The sequence below is a fragment of the Falco peregrinus genome, chromosome 6 (genome assembly GCF_023634155.1).
Source record: "Falco peregrinus isolate bFalPer1 chromosome 6, bFalPer1.pri, whole genome shotgun sequence".
NCBI lineage: Eukaryota > Metazoa > Chordata > Aves > Falconiformes > Falconidae > Falco > Falco peregrinus.
In genome coordinates this window covers 53,490,107-53,506,831 of record NC_073726.1, presented here as the reverse complement: position 1 = coordinate 53,506,831, position 16,725 = coordinate 53,490,107, and the positions used below count along the sequence as shown (strand labels likewise).

Genomic DNA, 16,725 nt, shown 5'->3' with positions numbered 1-16,725 from the left:
GGCATAAATGTAAACTTTAAAGTTTACTAGACGTCTAGTTTGATATGGCCAAAATGATAACACAATTGTTTATTTTCCTAACTAGTGCTATGTAATTTTCCTGCTATTTATTTAAAAGCACAGCAACAAAACCCCTTTAAAACATTCCATTCTCCTGCAAAGAAATGTACCTAGCATAGAAATTCTCAAGCATTAGGAAATTTTTCAGTTTATAATTGGCTTAGGAAACAAGATTAGTTTTTAATATATACATGTATATTGAGTATGGATAATATATTCATTTACATTGAGTATGGAAAAGTAGGCAATGAACTAATATTTGAATGGTTTGACTGTTTTGTAGGTGTGTGAGATATGTGAATGTTACCTTTGTTCCCATGTTAAGATGGAGTATTATTTCTAAAAGACCTGGGACTGTTTTGGTCTCCTTGTTGGTGCACAAGGAATTAAGCAGCAGGCAAAAAGTATATATTACAAAGCTGTTTCATTCGCAGCTTGTTTTTTCTCTTGTGCTGCATAGGGTCTTTGATAGAGGAAACATTGAATACCATTAAATTGTGGTATACATATACCTTAGTATCTTCTTAATATTAAGTGTTCCCTTTTGCATTTTCAGGTATTACAGTTTTTATATGAAAAAAAAATACATAAAAATAAGTGACATAGAAATCTATTTTAAATTCCAGAATTACTGACCTAGTTTCTTTTTCTTTTGAGAATATTAGTTTTTAATTTTGTAGCATGTACAGATGGAAAACTTGTGTGCTAAAATTCAGTTGGAGTCATAGGGTATGTTTTTAATAGGGTTGTGGCTACATTCAGGTATAGTTTTGTTTCTGTTTCTGAATGTACACATAGTTGAACCAGTGTTGTTACCATTTTGCAGGACAAATTTGTCTTGAGATATAGATTGAGAAACTGGATGCCAGAGATGATGTTAATAATTTAAAATCTTTGTTTTTCCTAAGGTTAGTTGCACTACTTAAGACAGAAAAGGAGTGAAGTTCCTTGAGTAGCTGATGTAGCCTCTTTTCCATGTAGACCATCCTCTGTCTTCTCCCTCTCATACGCCCACAAGCAAGAGGATGTGTTTGCTGGAGATAATAGGTGTCTGTAACTTCTAGGGCTATGAGTATGATCTCTAAAAATAAGCATTTGTTCTAATAAACTGTTCTGTGTAGCTTAGTTTCCAGACAGCACTAGGTCATTTGTCTAACTAAGTCTGTGTTTAAATAGGTGTGAAAACTTGTACGAAGCTTTTATAGTTTGGGGTAGTAAAGAGACCATGGTTTTCATGTTTTTTTTAATGATAAATTGTGAGATTATAGTTTTTTATGCTTGCTATTTTCTGCTACTATCACTACATCTAGTGTATCACACTAATCATTGCAAATCATTCGCAGTTTTACAAGTTTAGACGAAGCTTAAGTGGAATACATTTCAACTGAAATAACGCAGATTAAATATTGATTGATATTAAAAACTTAACACAGATTATTTTGCAGAATGTAAATAAAGTATTGCCTTAAAAATTGTATTAATTCCAATAAATAATAAAGCATACAGCATGAAATGAAAATTAGAGGAGAAACTGTTACAGTTAATGGTTAATAGGGTTTTTTAACAGATAAAAAGATGAACTGTATCATTCTTCTATACATACTTTCATTTACTGAGCTTCGAAGTAGTTGACAGCAAATAACTATATATCAGGAAATGGTTATCAGTAGTCCAAATGGTCATTTTATGTAATGCTCGGTTACAGCAGACTAGAGTGGAAGGAAAAGTAGCTACAGATTATATGGAACATACAGCTATGGGAAATTGGATGGTCATGTACTGCAGAAGCAACATCAGAATGTGTTTTCACAAATGAGTTTTTTAAAAAATATTAAATCTGTGTTTTTCTTACAAGCGTTAATGCTTACACGCTGGCTTGTCACCTTAGTTGCTACTTCTGAAATGTTTTCTACACGTGAAAAAGAATAGTAGCCGGTAATGGGGAAATAAATTCAGAATCCTGCATATATGCTAGCAAAGAGTATAAATATTGAGTGAATCTGAGAATATCTTTAGCAGCTTTATTTCATTAAACCAGAGATGATGGAATATTTTTGTGACTTTTGTCGATTTAGTGATAAATAACTTGAATTATTTCTCATCTTATCAAATACAGTGCTAAAGTGAAGTGACTCACAGTAGTGATCGCTTCTTTTCTCATGGAAATATTAAATTTATTTTTTTATTTGTCTTCACAGAATACATTGTACACAGTTAGATGACATTATTTTTGTGAATCCTAAAAGGTTTCTATCAGTTGTTTTCCCAGCAATTATTAGTTTATTCTGCTCAGAGGAAAATGCTCTATTTGTTGCTGTTCCCATCCCTGTGGCAGGATGCTTCTGCAGCAAACCACAGCAGTTTGAAAACAATGCCCTTTCTAAGGAAAAAACCCACATATCTGAAATAATTATTATTTAGCAGTGTTATGTTAAAACTACATTGAAGGTTTGCATTACTCAGGATCGATATAAGTTCCTGTAAAAAAAATGGCTTGAGTAACTGAAGCAGCAGAGTTTGACTGCTACTTGAGCTAATGTTTATGGTTAGTGCATCTGGAGGGACGAATAGTTTACCATATATTGTATGTTTGATGGAAAGGACATGCATCATCTTTCCATTATTCTTGCTCATAAAAAAAATAATTGTGAAATTAGAATTTTTTTATGAAGCAACTTTGATGTATTTATAAGTATAATGTGTTTTTTTTTCATGTATACATGTAGACTATGATTATAATGCCGGTTAAATTAGCTTCCTAAATTGTGAATAACATGGGCTGTGTTTTCTATAAAATGTTAGTTCCCGTTTCTTTTGTAAGTACAGTTTTTGTGTCACTCAACAAAACTGCAAAGGGAACACATGTGGAGCCTTACATATTTTTTTACCTCAAGTCCTTTATAGATGGGATATAAAAGCACGTTGTATAACATAATAAATTGTATGGAGAGGAACCACATGTTTTCCAAGTAGAAAAACTGCATTTTAGTATTCTGTGTAGTGTGTTTATATCCATATGGCGTATTTCTAATCCTGGTTACTTACCTAACTGTTCTTTCAACTCCTGCATCATTTGTCAAATGTTCATACTTCAGTGAGTGCTGTGTCTACTCTAGGAAGATTTCTTGCTCTTTAGAGTAGATAGGCTAAAAAAAAAAAAAGGGGGGGGGGGGGGGGGCAAAAAATATGAAGATGTCCCAGTTCCATATTTCACTCTGGGGAATTTTATTTGGAGGTGATATAGAATAAAATGGCCCTTTCCTTTTGCTATAGTAGTTTCCAAAGCATAGACACACTTTTTTTAAAAGTTCCTTTTCCCACCTAAAAGCTATGTATACAGAATATATGCAAAACACCACTACGAAACATGAGTCTCACAGTAAGATTAAGAGATCCAGAGAACTGAGGGGAAAAAACCCAACCAACCTCCCCTTCCATGAAAATAGTTTCTTTGTTGTTTGTCTCCTTGAGGAACTTCCTGATAGTCGGATACTCTGTCATGTGTAATTGGATTGTAGCTCTTTCTGAATACTGTTTTCTCCTCTTGACAGCATGGGGTAACCTTGGAAATGTTCTGAAGAGCCAGAGCAAGATTTCTGAAGCTGAAAGCGCCTATAGAAATGCCTTGTACTACCGCAGCAACATGGCTGATATGCTTTACAATTTGTAAGTATGCGTGGGGTTGGATCATCTGTGAAAGCTGTTGTGAATGGAGCTATTGATTAACTTGCAGGAAATGGAGGTGATGTTAGCTGTTGCTTTGTAATAGTCATTTCATTAATCATGCTCCTTAAACTATAGGGTGGACAGGACCTTTCCTTAGTCAACATTATTGCATATTCATGTATTGGGTATGGAGAAAGTAAACTTACGGACCTGCTTGCTTTAAAAGAAGGAAAAAAAAAACCCACAATGAACGAAGTACACATAAATGAGCTGGCAACATTAGCATTCCATCTGTTTCTGACTCAGCTAAAATATAGAGGTGTTATTTAGACTACTTCTTTAAGTCTGAGGAACACTTGGTATGTAGAGTGGGTATAAGCATTTCGTAGCATAAACCAGTACCCCTCAGTTAGCTCCAGAGGTCTGAAATGTTAAAATAGCAAGTCACTTTTCTCCTGTGACTGACTTCAGAGCAGCATAGGTTCAAGAAAGTTTTGTTACTAGAATCCTGTTGTAGGTGGGTGAGTGAATCAATACCATGAACATCAAGGTAGTTCCACAGCAAGGCATCATTAACAGACCAAATCATGGACATGGAAACTAGCATCATGCTGATCTTCTCACAGAGGCAGGGTCATGCCTTGCACCCCAGCGTGGAGAGGGCTGATTCTCTGCGTGTCCTGGCTGGGCATCTCTCCTGCTCCCCACTCAGCACTGCTTGTTGTGCTGGTGCTGACCCACCCTTCCCCTCTTGCCATCACCTACCCAGCCCGACCCCCGGCGCGGGGCTCTGCTGCGAGGCAGGCTCATCGCCCCCAGTAGCCATATGCTGTTGTTTCATGAAGTGTGCAGAGAAAAAAAAACCAGTTGGCTGCTGTTTATTATGTAATAGTTTGAAAATAATACCCTGTGTGCAGTAGAAAAGTATGTGAGTGAAACAATGCGTGCAAAACCGAAATGCAAATAGTAAGCCTGTTTAAATAAATAAATAAACAATTAATGTTCTGCTTGTGGGTGCAGTTTAAAATAGTCATTTGTAATATCTGAAACTGAAGTTTGCCATATAGACTTTTTCTACTTTTTTCCTTATTTAACAAGGAATAAGTAGCCCATTTCATTAATATGCCTTATCATTAAACATACTGGAAACTCAAAATATTTTAATGATAGAGTTTCTCTTCCAAATTCAAATTCATATCTCAAAATATGTATATTTTTAATAAGTATACAATTATATAAATATTCACATAACTTTTTTTGTCTCTGTTGGGCAGTGTAGAGTGAGAAAAGCATATTTTTAAGAAGAAATTCCTTCTACTCACATTTTAAAAATAACTTCTGAACCCAGCAGAAGATTGTAGGGAAAAAAAATGACAAGATTGAAACTCCTAAATTTCTCATATGCCATTCATTTTGGGGATGAAAATTATAACTGTTAAAATTTTTGTATGCCTATACAGTACTTTTGTCTCTTACTCGCTGTGTCATAGAGGGAAACAAGTTAATACCAGGGTAAGAAGATGAAAGGGGGTTGAACAATAAAGACAGGGATATAAAAGAAATCAGATTTCAGTTATTTTGCTGTTCTCAGAACAAGATGATAATGGTTCAGCTTGAAGGTTTGTAGGCATATATATTGTATATAATTTCTGTTGAACAGAAAATTTCTTGGAATTCTGCTAAATTTGTATAAAAGGAATTTAACTGCAATGCTAGTTGGAATATATAGGGTATGAAGTTATCTTAGATATACCTGTGAAATAAAGGAGGTGTATTCAGAGGAAGTGTTTGCTCTGTATTATGTGTATGTTTATGCATATGCAAAAAAGGATCTCTAATTCTTAACCTTTCTAGTATTATCTTGAATGCAATAGAATCCTTTTATCTTTTCTTTTTTTTTTTTTTTTAAAGGTTCACAAACCTGTTAGTTATTCAATAGAAACTGAAAAATTGCATATATATTTTTTTTGGTTTTGTATTCTTTCCCTGTGTTGGCTACTTCCACATCCAGCATGAAAACTAGGTAGTGAATGGAGTGCATATTACAAGACCGCAGACAAATCTTATTATTTTAAGCTTAAACTCTGAAGGGCTCCCTTGCACGTTCAGCCCATCCCCATCCTTGGCATGCAGTACTATGGAAGCCTTTTACTGTAATGAACATAGACGTCTTATGCATGCTTACAAGAGGCCAGTTAGATTTTCTGTTTCTGGTTTTTAGTCTGTGCATTTGAAACTGAAACAGTCATTTAAAAGAAATTTAGAAAAAAAACACCCTTAAAGTCAGTTCTAATTACTATATTTTGGCCATAATATTATCATAAGTATATTGTAATCTCACACGCTCTTTATTGTTTCTTAGACCTTATGCCTCAGTATTTGATACCGATCAGTTGGCACATGCAGCACAGTGTTCACACACAGCAATAACAAATCAAAGTGCTATCTGATTGAGGAACAAATTATTAAGGATTAACTCACAGGTTTTAATGGGTAACAATCAAAGAGAGAAACTACATAAACAGAAGCATCTGATGATCTCTCTTCCCTTCTTTTTCAAGAAACTAAAATGGGAGATTGGCTTAGCAGTTGCCTGTTAATGCATTAAAATATAGAGAATTTAAGATTAGATGAATGGCTGACTTCAGCATTATATTTTTATTTAATGTTTGTTACACCTCATGGCTCTGAGTTACAGCTTCTTTTGCCATTTAAGACAATTTAAACTGCAGTAATTTGGATTACACAATTATATAATCTCCATTTGATGGTTTATCTGATTCTGAACATGTCATTTCCCATAGTGTTCAAATGTGTCAATTCTGTAACCTTAAATATTTTCCTAAACTTTTAGAGATAAGAAGAATGCTTTTATTATTAATTTTATTTATACAAAACAAAAGAGGGGAGGGGGAAGCTCTTGCTAACATTGATATAGGGTAGGTTCTGTAGATGTGGGTTAAAATGGGTGTATTCTGTTGCTGTTTTTTCAGGTCCAAATAAGTGTAAGTGAAACTTATGCATAGCTTTTACCTCAGGATAGCTTGTAAGCTGGCTTGTCTTGAAGATAGGATCTGTGGCCTGGAATGGAAAAAACCTGAGCTCAGGCCAAGGACTTGAATTCTTCTTTGGAACCTGGTTTTCTGAATGTCTCATGAAAAAATCAGAGGCTAAATGCCTGGCAACTCCAAAATAATTTGAGATTTTTGTAGCAGTTTAAGTGCAGAAAGAATTTAAGTTGTTGTTTTATACTGTAAATGGAGATTGTGTTATGATATGACTTTAATAAGGTAGTTTGTACTTCAAATATGCATATAAAGCGGCTTCCTATAAATAGCTTCTCTGACATCTTGACACTGCATTGCAGGTAATTTTTACAAATAAATCTCAAAGCCAACCTCTGAAAGCTACGTAGTACTGCTGATTTCAGCTAGATTTCATCAGGTAGTAAATCAGCATAAACTGAGATTTTCTTCTAAGTTTTTTTGATTGGTGGCTTGGTTTTTTTGTGTGTGTTTTTTTTTTTTTTTGTTTGTTTGTTTGTTTGGCTGTGAACAGGGGAATCCATGATTTTAATACTGTGAGGTACCAAGGACAGAGCTGTAGAAAACCAGTACTTTGTTCTTCCAAACCAGGCAACGTTCAGCAGATTAAACCCAAACTATTTTTAGTTTGGTTTGTCTTTTCATTATTTTTTTTTTCTTTATGACTGTTACTTAAAGCTCATGGGTTTTTTTGTATTGTTTCAAATTGCTTCTAATTAATGCCTGAAGTAAAATTGCTTATCAGTCAAGAGACAGTTTTGCATACATTATTTCACTTTTATTTAGGCTTTGCTGTGCTTCAAGTATTCTCTTGTCATCCATATTAGTAGTCTTCATTCCTTGACTTTCTCAGCTGATTTTAGGGATGTTTGCTATCTCACATAAATATTGAATAGTCCTTTAACATGATACTAATTACTTTAAATATTGTATTTTTGGAGTATATAATGCCCTATAAAAGATAATTTCTACCAAAGAGCTATCCCCTTGCTTCTCTCCCAAAATCTCTCATTTTGCCTTTAGTGATATAGGGCTGTGTATACAAGTTTGTTATGAAAATAATTCCTTTGAATAAGTTCAAAGCATGAATTTCCATAAAATTTACTTTGGGTTTTTTGTCAATAAATGTGGGTTTCTTAGATTTCTGTTAGGTAAAGTCTTCAATAGTAGCTGGAATTTTAATTCTGTGAAGTCTGGTATTGCAGGAGTGTTTAATATACAAAGTTAACTCTGCATCCTTGGGCAAAAAATCAATATGAACAAAGTTTTTTCTTGTCTGTAATTGTTAGCCTATATAACATCTGAAATTGTGTTCCCTCTCCTTTTGCCTTTTAAGGGCGCTGGCATAAAAATCTCCTTTTCTGAGCTATCAGAGATGAAAAGCACTAAAAGCAGACTAGCCTACAAACCTATGTTAAACTGTGTTTGAACCTGCCCCAGACAAGTTTGCTGCATCAGTTCTTGTGGTAGGAAATGAGTCAAGGTTATGGTTCCTCTTCCTTGATAGCCCAGATAGTTTTTATAATGCAGGATGCTGAGTTAAAAAGCAGAGGATGTCTCCTCTGCTAAGTACTTGATTATTTTTTCCTCAGCTGTGAATGCAAACTTGTTACAAATCTGTTTGGAGTTAATCTCTGCTTTGCCAGCTAGTTCTTCCTCTATTGAAGACAGTAGCTGAAATCCATGTCTTCCTGTGACCGAAGCTGTCTTGGTAAAATCTTGCTGTATTGTGAGACCAGCTCTTGAGGTAGAACCCAAAGGTCACTTGGGTGACTGCTGGTATCCTGCAATGTAGAACTCTGCACTGGGACTCTTTGTAGGGCCTGTATGAAGAACAGATATTTTTGTAAGTAAGATTGAGAGCTAGAATTAACTCAGTGACCCAGCTATTCATTTACATTCCTTGATATTGGAAATTGTGGTGGTTCGTAGTCCTTACGGAAATTTTATGCATTTTATAAAATTAGGAAAATGATTGTGGACTCTGCCATTCAATTTCATAAAAGGCCGCTCTTGTAAGTTCTCTCCAGTTCTCAACCTATGTTGACTTCCAGGGCACATGACGGGGAATAGAGATCTTGTTTGCTGTCACCGCACACCGCTGCCTGGTGTCCAGAGGAGGGAGAAAGACTGGAGCAATGCTACTCCTCATCCCTATGGCAGCCCTCCCACTTTCAAGGAAAGGGGGCTTGTCAGGTGATGCAGTGCTGAAATGGTAGTAATGTCAAGCAAACTGCCCCAGTAACAAAGAAAAGACCAGAAATAGATTTGCCAACCAATTTGCTTGCATTAGAAAGCTCTTCCCTACAAATGGAAGAACATGACAAAGTTTTGACTGCACTATCTGAAAGATTAGAGGTTGTTTTGGGGGGTGGTGGTTTGTTTTGATTTTTTTTTTTTTTTTTTTTACACTAATAGGGTTATGGATGACTGCGCTTGGTGAGTTCTGCAAAGGGAATGTTCATTCTGCGTTAGTGCGTACTGGGTATATTTGGGTTCTTATTGATTAAAAAAGGATTTTTCTTCCATTTACATTCTTGCTAACAAGATGTTACTGGAAAACATTAAACATCTTCCTTGTTCGTACTGTTCCTTAATGATTGGCTTTCTTGTTAATAAAACCTAGTTGTAGACTCTTACAAAATGTTAGCACTCATTTGATTGAGTAGCTAAATGGCTGGCTGACTTAAAAAACCCACCCAACCAAAACAAAACCCAACAAAAAAAGCCTTGATTAATGACCCAACTTAACAGTTTCATGTACTGGGCTGCTGTAGCATTCGTACCTGGCTTTCTACCCACTAGTCTTGCAAATGACAGCAAAAGACTCGCCTTAGGCAAAGCACATCTTCTATTGCTGCGTGGTTGGAGATACATCTGTGTGAGGAATAAAAGAGGATTTTCTTCCATTTCTTTCTTTGCCAGCATAGCATTCAGGTAAACATAATTCTTTGTAGATAATCCCACCTGAAATCAATGGGATGAATGTAGCTTGAGGCATAGATGAACTGCAGTCATGGCAAAATGGGTAACAGGCCCTGTATTAGCTGTTATCAACCAGTAAACAACATTGGTTAAACTATTAGATTAATTTATTTCAATATTGTACCTGGCTTGAAAATTTTATAAATATTTCACTAACATACGTTTTAAAATTGATGACAGTTTCATGTGGATTGAGCTTGGTCAGTTTATGCCAGCTTTAGTCACCAAGGTGTCTGCTTTGTAAGTAGACCAGCTGGCTTTAATAGGACTACAGCAGGAAGAAAATAGTTTGTAACTTGATGAAAACAGTAGACTGTCTACTCCCTGTTTATATTTTGTGACTGCTTTCCAGTTCCCAAAAACGGTTTTGTGCATTAGTATTCAGTGACTTTAGGTTAAAACCAAGGCAGAGAAAGAAGGCAGGAAGATTTTTCAAGTTGATGGTCAAGCAAGATGAGTAAATGTTGGCAGTTTAAAGAACTCGGAATGGTTGCAAAGAACTCATTTCAGGGAAATGTTTTCCTGCATATATTTAAATAAGCAAGTCTATCTATAGAAGAGACGTGCGTTATTTCTAGATAGCCAGAGCTTGCTTCTCATTTTTTTCTTCTTTTTATTTTTCTTCCCATTAGAGAGGATTCTGAGACACTTTCTAAGTCTCTGGGTGAAGTCTGCTACTCTTGCAAGTAGTTGGCACGTATCCTCCATTTTATAAATGATTCACACTCCACTGTAAAATTACGTAGAAGCAATGCAGGCAAAAAGCCCTGTTGTAAGGTTCCAGAATCTTACTGCTGTGATAGTTAGAACTTGACTCCTAATTAATCCCAAATTAATTAATGGACAATTTATACCTGTTTACTTTGTATTCTATGGTTTACGTAGCTTTTTCTTTTCTAATTAATTTCATCCCTCTGTGTTTCTGGGGATAAACTATATTCTTCCACAGTACTAGTCTTACTAGGCTAGAGGAGCCACTGAGTTCCTGCTCACCATCTCTCCATCTGCTAGAATTCAGTTTTTTCCAGTTATGTCAGTAAACTTTCTTTGAACTGAAGTTCCATCTTTCAATTAATGTTTTATGTGCCTTACTGGCAGGTGGGAGCTGGACTGGAGGAAAAAAAAGAGTTTTGGAACTTCAAACTTAAAGCAACTGCTCCTGTGTTTTGTTTTTTTGGGGGGCATTTTGGGGTTATGCTTTTTTTATTTATTGACCTTGGTATATTAGCAACTGTAGAAAGTTTATTAAAAAGTACCAGAAGACTTTAAGTTCTTCATCCAAGTTTATCACTCGAGCTTACTCTTCTGTATCAAGCATCCTTATTTCAAGAATGTGCTTTCCTTTGTTCATCGTTGTGTAAGGAAGAAGGAAGGCTTTAGGTCTCTATAACCACAAAAGATGGGTACTTACTCAATGTGTGCCAGTTGCTTCTCTCCACCCAGTGGCTTATGTTCAATGTTTGTGCTGTACTGCTGCTTTTGTGTTCTTTCCCTCTGCTCCTTCTCCCCTCTGCCAGCAACCTGCAAAGAGCAGTTATTATTTCAAAGTGTAAACAAAGAAGAGGAAGAACAGATCCACTCCTGGCTATGGGAGAAGCTTTATGTTGCTGTCTGCCCCAGCCACTGCAAGGGGTGAGCTACTGGAGACTCAGCAGTGCCTGCAAGTTGTGAACTCCAGCTAAGGGACGTTCTTCTGCATGTAGAAATTGGTTATTCAGAGCAAACTCCACCCCCCACCCCCCCATTTACTATAGCCAATGGAAGTGGTGGTATGAGATAAAAATAAACTGTCTCCTTTGACAGAAAAAGGAGTAGAACTATATATTTGTTGAGCTTTACAAATGCACCCTGAGCTTTTAAAAGATGTTGTCAATGTAATAAAGGATAGTAATAAGAATGACAAGCAAACTTTAGATTGTTTGTTTGTGCATTTAGATAAGTTTACTAGCCCATTTGGGAAGTATTGGCTAAACATCTAGTCTTCCCCCCCACCAAAAAAAAAAAAAAAAAGATGGAATTATGCATAGACCAAACCTTTTTTAGGAGTTTGCCATTTTTTCCAGACCATCAATCCATTATCACTCCTTACCAGGTGATTGGAAAGTAACTAATTAACTAATTTTTGTGTAAAAGTTTTGAGAGTCAGTAGATGAGGTACCACAGATTCAATCAGCCACTGCCAGTTTTTCAACCCCAGCAGTCGGCTGGCAGATGACGGGTTGTATAAGGAAGAAGGAATTTGGATTATAAAAATGTGGCTGAACAAACAGATGCTAAGATCTTCAAGGAGGTCCCTGACTTTCATTGTTACAGCCTGTGGGTTTCACTTCATCTGCCTCTGTTGTTGTTTCTCTATTCTGTAGCAAGTCAGCTTGTTTCTTGCAGGTTTAGCTTACTATGGTAGTTATGCACCTATTAGTTCCCAGCTTTTGATACCACAACTTCTTTCTGTTCAACCATGGTCAGTTTGCTTGAAGGATATTTTGCAATTCTCTAGGTGAATTGGCATAGAAAAAAAAATATTTCAAATTTTGCCCTCTATGTATCTTTATAAAGACACTTCAGTTTTATTTTTAGTGATTTTAAAGTAATTCTGAGTATCTTGATGAAAATTTTCTGGCTGGAATGTAGTGAATACTAAAGCATGTGAAAATAAGACATAGGAGACCTATTAAACTTTACTCTCATGACTGGCCTCTGTTAAGAAGTGAAGGAGACTACAAAGTCAACTCCCGTGAAAAAGGAAGCATTTCTGTGACAAAATAACCCATACTTCACCAATTTCTGAAGGAGAAGGAAAGAATATATCATCAAACTTCCAGCTGAAGCTTGTTGAAGAGTTGTTAATAATAACTTAGCAGACTGCAAAGGTAATTGTTTTCAGCCTCTAAGCTTCTCTGGAAAAAAAGCTTTAAGTGTTGAATGGACCCTTTCATTAGTATTTTCTCTAATGACCTCTTTGCAATCATGTAATGAAGGAAGGACATGCTTCCTTCAGATTTTCCTCACTTGAGCCCATCTCTTTGCTTCACGTTCATCTTGACAACAGTGAAAAATTTTAAAGGTCAGATGCTTTCAGAGGCAACCCTGGGACTTGTTGCCTCAACTTGGAGTTGTTGGAGCAGCTGGCAGAGAGCCTGGAGAACAAGATCCCTGCTCTGCTCCCGGGGCCCTGGCCTTGGGCTGCTGTTCCTTCACTGGCCCTGCTGTCTCTGCTGATCAGGTCCACTGGTTTAGCAATGTGGTATCAAGGCTGAACTGTGCTGTTCCTCAGAACCTCAGGTCTGCCTCTCAAATGTGGTGCCTAGCTGAAAATCAGCATGATTTTTGTCTTGGAAATGGCTTAGTTGCTGTGAAATGTAGTAATGGAAAGGAGAATATAGGACCTGAGGACTTGCAGGTTTTCTTGAACTAATTTTGAAATAAACAGTAGTTTTGTCATTTGATCCTGGGGCTTATTTTTTTCTTTGCTCAAAAGGTAAATATTTATAAGAAGGTAGTGGTGTTTTACTTGTAGAAACTGGAGACCGAAGCAAATATTGAACTATTGCTCATTTATATTCCTTCTGTGTGGAGAATGAGACAGCAGACCTCTGGAAGTAACAGTGAGGAGTAATGAAGTTAGAGACTGGGATTATAATACATGCTTTAAAAAAAGTAGTAGGACATTTCATAGACAGTATTAATTTTGGCGGAAACTAAATTTGAAGTGTTTGGGTGTAGTTTCAGTTGCATGTTGTGAGTAATCAGAGGTTGGTGAGCATGTTTTTATGACTACATTTTTCTGAGATTAATGCTAAAGAGAATCTGATTTATTTTTTTTTTTTAATCTTGGAAGTGAAATAACTGCTCCTTAAAGTCTTCTAATATTCACTGTAAATTCAGGAATGCTTTGCAAGTTTAATGCAATGTTCATCATCTTAACTTTTTATCTATTTAAAAAACTGTTTATCCCTTCATAGGTGAACATCCAAAGTAGTTCTCTTTCAGAAGCATACTTTCCTAAGTGTTAATTTTATTCAACTAAAAATATTATTTTTTAATTTTCCTTTAAGCCTTTTCTTGACTTTGTTTAATCTGAAACTAGACCTAGACATTCATAAATCTAGTCATTTTTGTACTGCCAGAAGCCACAGGGAAAACCAGCAATCAATCAGAACCAGTTTCACAAGGAGAGAAGCAGTTTCATGCCTTATCAAGAATTTTTGATTATATCTTTTTCTTCTTTTTATTTTACAAAACCTCATAAGTACAAATAAAACACTAATTATTTGCTGGAATTCAGCACTCAAATCTTGCATCTGAGCAGCCTGGGCTTTTAGGCAAAGGAAGAAGAGAGGGGGCAGAGAGAGAATATGTCTGCTAATGGAACAACTTTTAAAAGAAAAAAAAGTCTTCTGGAAGAGTAGTGGGGGAAAAAAAGACCTTAAATGATCAAGTAATTAATCAAGAGTGCCAGTACTAGAGCATGTCGTGAATACAGAAGATTTGGTAATAATTAGATCTTAACGTTCTTATAATCCAAAAAGCACAAGTGTTTTACAGTTTACAAAGTAATTTATTTTGTTCAAGTTGAGGAATTACTGTATTACTTAATATATGAATTATTTATTCTAGAACTAAAATAAGAATCAAATTTCTTTGACAAATTTGTCCAAAAATTGTAAGAATATTATTTTTTAAAAAGAAATAAGAAGCAGCTTAAATGTCAGACCATGCAAGTCATTTTTTTGTTAATTCTACTGCCATCAATAGGATACTGGATCAAAATACCGTAACAATAGTAATTTCCCTTGGACTAATTACAGTCTATAAAAGTTTTTAGAGTAAACAAAATTCATGTTCTGGAAAATTTAGAAAACATCGTTAGTATCCTGACCATCATACCCCTTGCCACCTGCAAGACACTTGACAGTAGTTAAAAAACTTCGTGCCATGCCAAGAAGTATCCTGAATTTTATTTCCTGATTGCTCACATTACTGGAAGTACCAACTACATGTAATTTTTGTTAATATTAAGTGATTTACTACCTAATTGAAGTTACTTGAGGGACAGTTTCAAAAGTGAGGCTGTGTGGGACTGATAGACTGTACAGAAAAAAGAGGATATATTCCTCCACTCTTAAATCCTGACTCAATGATAGGAAGCAAACAACTTAGATGGTGGTTATTTCTTTAGCTAACTGCCCTATTCTTTTCTTCTCCTGAAGTCTACTGGTTTAATTCACAAAGTTTTCCTGAGACTTTGGAGGGAAAAAAATCTTTTCTGATTGGAGACTAGAGATGGAAAAAGTCCAAGCTCCTCTACCATTCAAAAAGCTATCAGCAGATAAAGGCATAGAGGAAGAAGAGAAAATTGCTGTAGGTTAGTGGAACTACAAATAGATATGATAACCTTCTGACCTAAAACAAATAGCTACATTTATTTTTTCCTGGTTACTTTGAGGTATAAGAAGAGGGACATCTACCCCTGGATAACAGGGCCTGAGGCTCCACTCTGAAATGACTAATTTTTAAGGATTTTAAATCCTTTGGATCTTAATACATTTACATATGCTTTTTTTTCAGTCTTCTAAAACTTTGGGAACGCTATAATGCTTTGAGTTTTCATTTAAGCGTGCAATTCTAAATTAATGTCAATGATGTCCAGAGCACTGATTTTCAGGCATTTTTATTGGTGGCTTTTGTAATGCACAAAGATGTAATTGTAATTCCCAAAGATGCTTGTCTTAAAAGCTTTAATTAAAGCCCATGGATTATGAAACTAACTGAGAACTGGAAGTATTTGGTATAATTTTTGATATCTCTTCAGTTATTAAATTTGTTCAGGCCAGAAAAAATTAAACTAATGTAGGTGCTTAGCCATACAGTGAATAATGTAGTGAAATTGCTCAACCAAAGGGGGCTCGTTAAGGTGATACATGTGAAGTGTTAAGTGGTTAATTTTATTGTGTGTTTCAAAAATATCTGGTTTTTCAAGTCAAGAAAAGATGACAGGCTAAACATGAATGTCTTAGTTACAAATACCTCCACCATACTCCATCTGCTTTAAAAACTCACAATTTACCATTTTCTTAACTGAGTAAATGAATTTCTTGGTTTCCAAGAAAGCCAAAACTATTGCATTTAACATCTGCTTTGTTAAAGCCATATGGATGCACCTGATGTCTCTGAACTAATCCTGTTTTCACACAAAATAATTTTGCCACTAATTTGATAGTAACATGCAGAGTTGATATACTTCTGAAATACCAGTCAGCATATTTTTCTTTACTTTAGTTTTGTTTTCAATATTTATCTTGAAGTTACTCTTTGCAGTAACCTCCCTCTCTCTTTTTTCTTTTTCTTTTTTTTTCTTTTTTTTTCTTTTTTTTTTTTTTGTCCTTATGCAGAGGATTACTACTTCAGGAAAACAGCAGGTTTTCAGAGGCATTGCATTACTATAAACTGGCAATTGGTAGCAGACCCACACTAGCTTGTAAGTATTTCAACTGTACAAGCTTGCATAATACTGACTATAGCTTTTTAAGGAAATCTTCCTGCTCTTCAATAACACTTTATTTTTTTTTCAGAAGTTTTTCATTCTGAAAGCAAAAGGTGAAATTGTGCACTTCTCAGTTGAAAGCAAGCGTTTATTAGTCAACAACTACATTTATTGTGGTGCAGGGAAGAAGCAGCTGATGAATTAGCATTGGGTGGCACTGCTAGAACCTAAAATGTATCTGATCTGGGGTGGTGAGCCATATATGCTACTACCCAAAATTTTCAGGCTTCTGTTTGCTGTTTCTTAGAGCTGGTCCCTGATTTTTATGGTATGTAGTGTGAGTGAATAATACAAATATTTTTGAAGTCTTTTCATTTTTCCTTTCTTACTTGGGAGAAATGGGGAATTAATCCATAGGATGTTGCCAAATCGGATGGTTCCAAAATTAAGTGGGTGCTTTTTAAGATTGCTGACTTCTTTCTAGCT

The 16,725-nt window shown here is 35.5% G+C and overlaps 1 protein-coding gene across 2 annotated transcripts in view; it reads left to right on the top strand.

Annotated features, from left to right (window-relative positions):
- Window positions 1–16,725, top strand: part of TMTC2 (transmembrane O-mannosyltransferase targeting cadherins 2) — a 252,425-nt gene that overhangs the window by 159,205 nt on the left and 76,495 nt on the right. For both annotated transcript variants that reach the window (XM_055808895.1, XM_055808896.1), the window contains 2 exons: window positions 3,612–3,726; window positions 16,148–16,233. In XM_055808895.1, coding sequence (XP_055664870.1) covers window positions 3,612–3,726; window positions 16,148–16,233 — 201 coding nt within the window. The remainder of the gene's footprint in view (window positions 1–3,611; window positions 3,727–16,147; window positions 16,234–16,725) is intronic.